The sequence below is a fragment of the Propithecus coquereli genome, unplaced genomic scaffold (assembly GCF_000956105.1).
Source record: "Propithecus coquereli isolate 6110/MARCELLA unplaced genomic scaffold, Pcoq_1.0 Scaffold37, whole genome shotgun sequence".
In the NCBI taxonomy this organism is placed as follows: domain Eukaryota; kingdom Metazoa; phylum Chordata; class Mammalia; order Primates; family Indriidae; genus Propithecus; species Propithecus coquereli.
In genome coordinates, this window is record NW_012149396.1 from 10,509,419 (window position 1) to 10,513,689 (window position 4,271).

The 4,271-nt window shown below is 43.4% G+C and overlaps 1 protein-coding gene across 1 annotated transcript in view; it reads right to left on the reverse strand.

Moving 5' to 3' along the window:
• Window positions 1–211: 211 nt before the first annotated feature.
• Window positions 212–4,271, reverse strand: part of RNF152 (ring finger protein 152) — an 87,848-nt gene continuing 83,788 nt past the window's right edge. The window contains exon 2 of the mRNA XM_012651807.1: window positions 212–2,813. Coding sequence (XP_012507261.1) covers window positions 2,080–2,691 — 612 coding nt within the window. The 5' untranslated portion in view covers window positions 2,692–2,813 and the 3' untranslated portion in view covers window positions 212–2,079. The remainder of the gene's footprint in view (window positions 2,814–4,271) is intronic.

Consider the following 4,271-nt stretch of genomic DNA (forward strand, 5'->3'; position numbering starts at 1 on the left):
TTTTTTTTTTCCTCCAAGAGAAATAGAAATTAGGTCAGACATGCATTACAGCAGCCTGGGAGAGTTTGAGAAATTGACACTAACCCAACAGTATATTATGTTACATAATAGAGGATAGTATTCAGCTAATATGATACCTAAATTATTAATACCAAATAAATCCTAGATTATTGTTGTATAATGCCCAATAGCTTACACAATAAAATGGCATTTTAACCTAATTTCTAGTTTGAGCTTTCAAATACATTTCCTAAAGGTCTTATTTGACAAATTTGAAAAATTTGAAAAACCAGAGCTCATAATTTTATATTGAGTTCTCATGCCAATTAACAGTGTTAGCTTTGTATTCTAGCCACTATATTTTTGTTTTATTTCACATTTATTCCATCATTTTAATATGCCTATTTTGTGCTGCTTGAAGATAACAGTTAGCATATAAGTAAATGAAACTGTCTCGATCTCACAGGGCTACTTTCTAGCCTTGCTTTTTGGAACCAGTAACACTATTTGTCTTGCCTTCACCTCCCCTCACCCTCCCCACCATTTTCATGGAATCAATGGAACATAAAAACAGTTATATTTGAGTGGAGTCCTTGTCACATAGCACTTGTTTCATGAATTCCAGAAAATGAGAACTGTAAAGCTCACAGCTATTTCTGAATGACATGCACCCAGAGATAGGAATTTATCACTTAATACTAGCAGATCTTTCTTCATGATCATCTACAGACTGTTGCACATTTAAGAATATTTGACAGTTGATGAGGAACTGGTCCACTTACTTTGGGAATGTGAGTTGTTAGTTTACCTTACAACTTTTCTCAATAAAAACATATCTTGAAATACAAGAGATTTTCTCACATAGTTCCACAAGAGAAAAACTGGAATTCTAGCTGGTTTAAATCACATGGAAAAACATCTTCCAAGAAATAATCACAGACCATCTATTAAAATGCCCATCCGGGTTTGCCATCAATTAATGGCACTCATGGCCATTCCAATACTCCAAAACTGGGAGAAAAGAAAGATTCTTCCATTATCCTCCATTTATGTCTTACAAAATACAAGACTTAAATACACAGAAGAGGAGCAAGTGTTGGAGGGAACAGGTAGGGGACCCCTCACTCGTAGGGTTCAGGTGTCCATGAGAGGGCCACCATAGCAGATACATGACATTCATGCCCACGATGTCTTAATCCTAGGATTCTTCTGGAAAGACTCAACAACCTGAGGTAAATCAAAGTAGACACACATACACACACACACACACACACGCACACACACAAATACACAATATTTACATTTTAAATTCTCATTTTGTGAGATGGCTTGAGAAAAATTGGCATACAGGTTTCCTGTGGGATTAGGCATTTCTCATTATTTCTCGGTTTATTGCTCCCCTGTTGGGCTTTCTGTTTAATAAACACGCAGCGAGCTCTAATTACGAGTGAGGAGAAATGAAGGTGCATGACAAAACACAACACATTGGAGACATTTCTTCAAATATTTTCTCTAAAAAACAATTGTCCACTTAACTTATTTTGACTTGGGTGCCATTCAAAATGTATAAAAAGCCTCAGCAACTAAATGAAGACTGGATTTCATTTAAAAAAAAAAGTAGAGAAGCCAGCACTGCATATGTCCTCACTGAATTTTTACATGGATTCGCAGGTTTGATTCTACTTGTATACACAGCATCTTTGTTTTAATCTACCACATTTAGAGAAGATCACATTGTACGCACTTGTACAGTTTGACGTCTAAGTAGAATATGTCTATCTCGTAACATGATTTTGAAAAATCATAAATTACAGTCCATTTAATACATGATTATGAGGATGCATGCAATCATCTTCAAAGCTGTTGCCATTAAAACTCAGAACAATTCTCCTGGCGTCTTGCTGAAAGCTCACCTTCCGCTCTTCATGTCGGTCTTGGGGTGAATCAAGTGGCAACCCAGAGGCCAGCACTCGGCATCAAATGGTCAGTGTCGCCCCCCAACTTCTCCCCGGGATCCCATCACCAACACCTGCTCAACCCCTAAGTTGGCACCCACCAGAGACTTCCCGGTGGCCCTCTTCAGCCACATGATATCACAGTGAAGCGCTTAGAAATGCAAGACATGTTGTGGAGCACGATGCCCAGAAGGAAGACCAGGACGCAGGCCACCAAGATGACAGTGCACACCCCAGACCAGGTGGAGCTTTTCACCACACCCCGCCGGTCCTGCTCCTCCTCCACTGCCTCGGGGGCGGCCCCACCCTGCAGAGGCTGCTGGTCGGCAGGGATGGTCACCACGGTAACAGACTTCTGCTGGCTCCCAGGCAGCAGGCGGCAGCCCATGTCTCCCGGCAGCAGCGCGCGCTCCTTGGAGATGGGCAAGGGCAGCATGTAGCACCCATTGCTGGGAAGTTTGATGAAGACCGGGGTGTGCTCAGAAGTGTGCGGAATGGCGATGACTGCCAGGACCTCGGGGTCGTCAGGGAGCTGCGACACGGAGAAGCCCGGGGGCAGCTTGGTGACGCCGCGGCACCAGGGGCACCTCACGTCCTTCTGGCTCGTCCTCATCTGCTGGAGGCACACGGAGCAGCAGGTGTGTTTGCAATCCAGCAACTTGGGCCTTCGCCGGGGGCTGTAGTAATTGAAACAGATCTGACATTCCAGCAAGGAGTCCTGGGAGAGCGTCTCCATGGTGGACTGTGAGCTGAAGGGCAAGGCCAAGGTGAAGGAGCTGGTCCTCGGAGGCCACCGCTCTGCGCCTTCCAGATGCCGTCAAGCTTATAGGCTTCTGGCATCCACGGGTGTGTTCATGTCTGAGGGAGACAAATAATGCAAACAAAATTAATTGTTTCAAATAAGCTGAGATGTCAATACATCCCAATTGCTCAAAAGTCTTGACACTGGGGTCAAAAGCATAAAAATTTCCCACTCAGGAGGCCATAGGATTCCTGCAATGTCCAGAGGAAGGTGAATGAAAGTTGTCTTGGATAGCAAGCAAATACTTTGCTCAATGATAAAGAAATAAATACCTGCAATAGATGTAGACGATGCCTCCATATTTCATGCAGAGGGAGTCAGTTGTTTCTGTTTTGTACATTTCAGCAAACCCTGAGCTGTCCTTCTAAAATAGACTGGAGAACCTCTCTTGCTTCCACTAAATCTGTAGCATTTCCTAGAAGTAAATTTCTTTCCTTAGATCCTCTGACCTTCTTTTCCTGTCTCTACTTACCCTACTGTAATCTTAATCACCAGATTCAGACAACTTCACAAACCTAAACACAACATGTAACTAGTGCACTCATGTTATGTACACAGGTTAGGGCTGTTCATCTCTCATAGGTAATTAAAACAACTTCATATGCATAAGAAGCATATGGAGGCCGGGCGTGGTGGCTCACGCCTGTAATCCTAGCTCTCTGGGAGGCCGAGGAGGGCGGATTGTTTGAGCTCAGGAGTTCGAAACCAACCTGAGCAAGAGCAAGACCCCGTCTCTACTAAAATTAGAAAGAAATTAATTGGACAACTAAAAATATATACAAAAAATTAGCCGGGCATGGTGGTGCATGCCTTTAGTCCCAGCTACTCAGGAGGCTGAGGCAGGAGGATCGCTTAAGCCCAGGAGTTTGAGGTTGCTGTGAGCTAGGCTGATGCCACGGCACTCTAGCCCAGGCAACACAGTGAGACTCTGTCTCAAAAAAAAAAAAAAAAAAAAAAAAAAAAAAAAAAGAAGCATATGGAGGCATCTTTTATCTTCCCCATCAAATCATTTGAACCAAGGTAATTCGTGTCTTTTGGTTTTGAAAGAGACAAAAACAAAGCAAAACAAAAAACCCAAAACAACAACAAAACCAGAAGCAGCAGTGAACCTTAAGGCAGTGAGGGTCCCACAGGCCCATTCATCACAAAAGCATCACGAATATTTTCCAGTCAGTTCTTTTTGTTTCATTACTATTTAAGCGGCACCAAGGAACATGACTAAAAGCTGGTACAGCTGACTCCTGAACAACACTGGTTTGAACTGTGCGGGTCCACTTAAACGCAGATTCTCAAAATAAATACAGTCGGCCCTCCCGACTGGCGGGTTCCACATCTGCAGCTAAAGGCAGATCAGAAATACAGCATGCATGAGACGTGAAGTCCACGTACACGGAAGGTTGACTTTTTATATTCTCAGGCTCAGCAGAGCCAAGTGGAGACTTAAGTATTTGCAGATTTTGGTATTCGCAGGCTGTCCTGAAACCATTCCCCCGCAGACACAGAAGGACGACTGC